Source organism: Penaeus monodon, chromosome 31, assembly GCF_015228065.2.
Source record: "Penaeus monodon isolate SGIC_2016 chromosome 31, NSTDA_Pmon_1, whole genome shotgun sequence".
Lineage (NCBI taxonomy): Eukaryota > Metazoa > Arthropoda > Malacostraca > Decapoda > Penaeidae > Penaeus > Penaeus monodon.
In genome coordinates, this window is record NC_051416.1 from 28,416,165 (window position 1) to 28,416,812 (window position 648).

General features: G+C 44.6%; 1 protein-coding gene across 1 annotated transcript in view; it reads left to right on the forward strand.

Moving 5' to 3' along the window:
• Positions 1-648, forward strand: part of LOC119593150 (titin homolog) — a gene marked incomplete in the record, with an annotated part of 49,773 nt that overhangs the window by 48,920 nt on the left and 205 nt on the right. The window contains 1 exon segment of the mRNA XM_037942115.1: positions 62-648. Coding sequence (XP_037798043.1) covers positions 62-273 — 212 coding nt within the window.

Here is a 648-nt window from a genome sequence, read left to right on the forward strand (position 1 = left end):
GAAACAACACTGCCTCTTCCTTGCATAACATCTCAGCAAATAAATATATCTTGACCAACAGGGCAGCTGGATGCAGAACAGCTGAGGAAAGTACACAAGGAGGAGTACGTGACCCCAGTGGAGAACCCACGCCTCGCCTCCTTCATGCTGGGGATGGTGCCGCCCCTCTACATCGCCCTGTACATCATAGCCTACCTCGGCTGCTACAAGACCTCGGTGTCGGGCGTTCCCGGGGCCCATGGCAGGTTCGGGGCCAGCTACGACGTGGAGTAATGAAGCGAACGGCAAGAGCTAAATGATATATAGGACATTGAGAATGCGAGTGATCTGCGAGAGCATTTTGAGTCTAAAAATGCTTGCGTCTTCAGCAGATTTAAAAATTTAGAAAGGAAAATGGTGTTTTGGTTGCTGTGTAAAACGGGTGATGCGAAGTTGCTGTTAAGTTAACAGTGATACATGTGGTACTTCTGAAACTGCACAGACAACACTAGTGACGAAACTCATTCCGAGGAAATTAATACATAAAAAAGTGCTAAGGGTGTTCTGTTCAGTTTCCTTGCGAGTTACAAAAGAACTATGCAAAATATTTACAGGGATTTTATATGCTAATCCACAAACTATGTTTTAAATAAAGTTAAGTCTTAGACT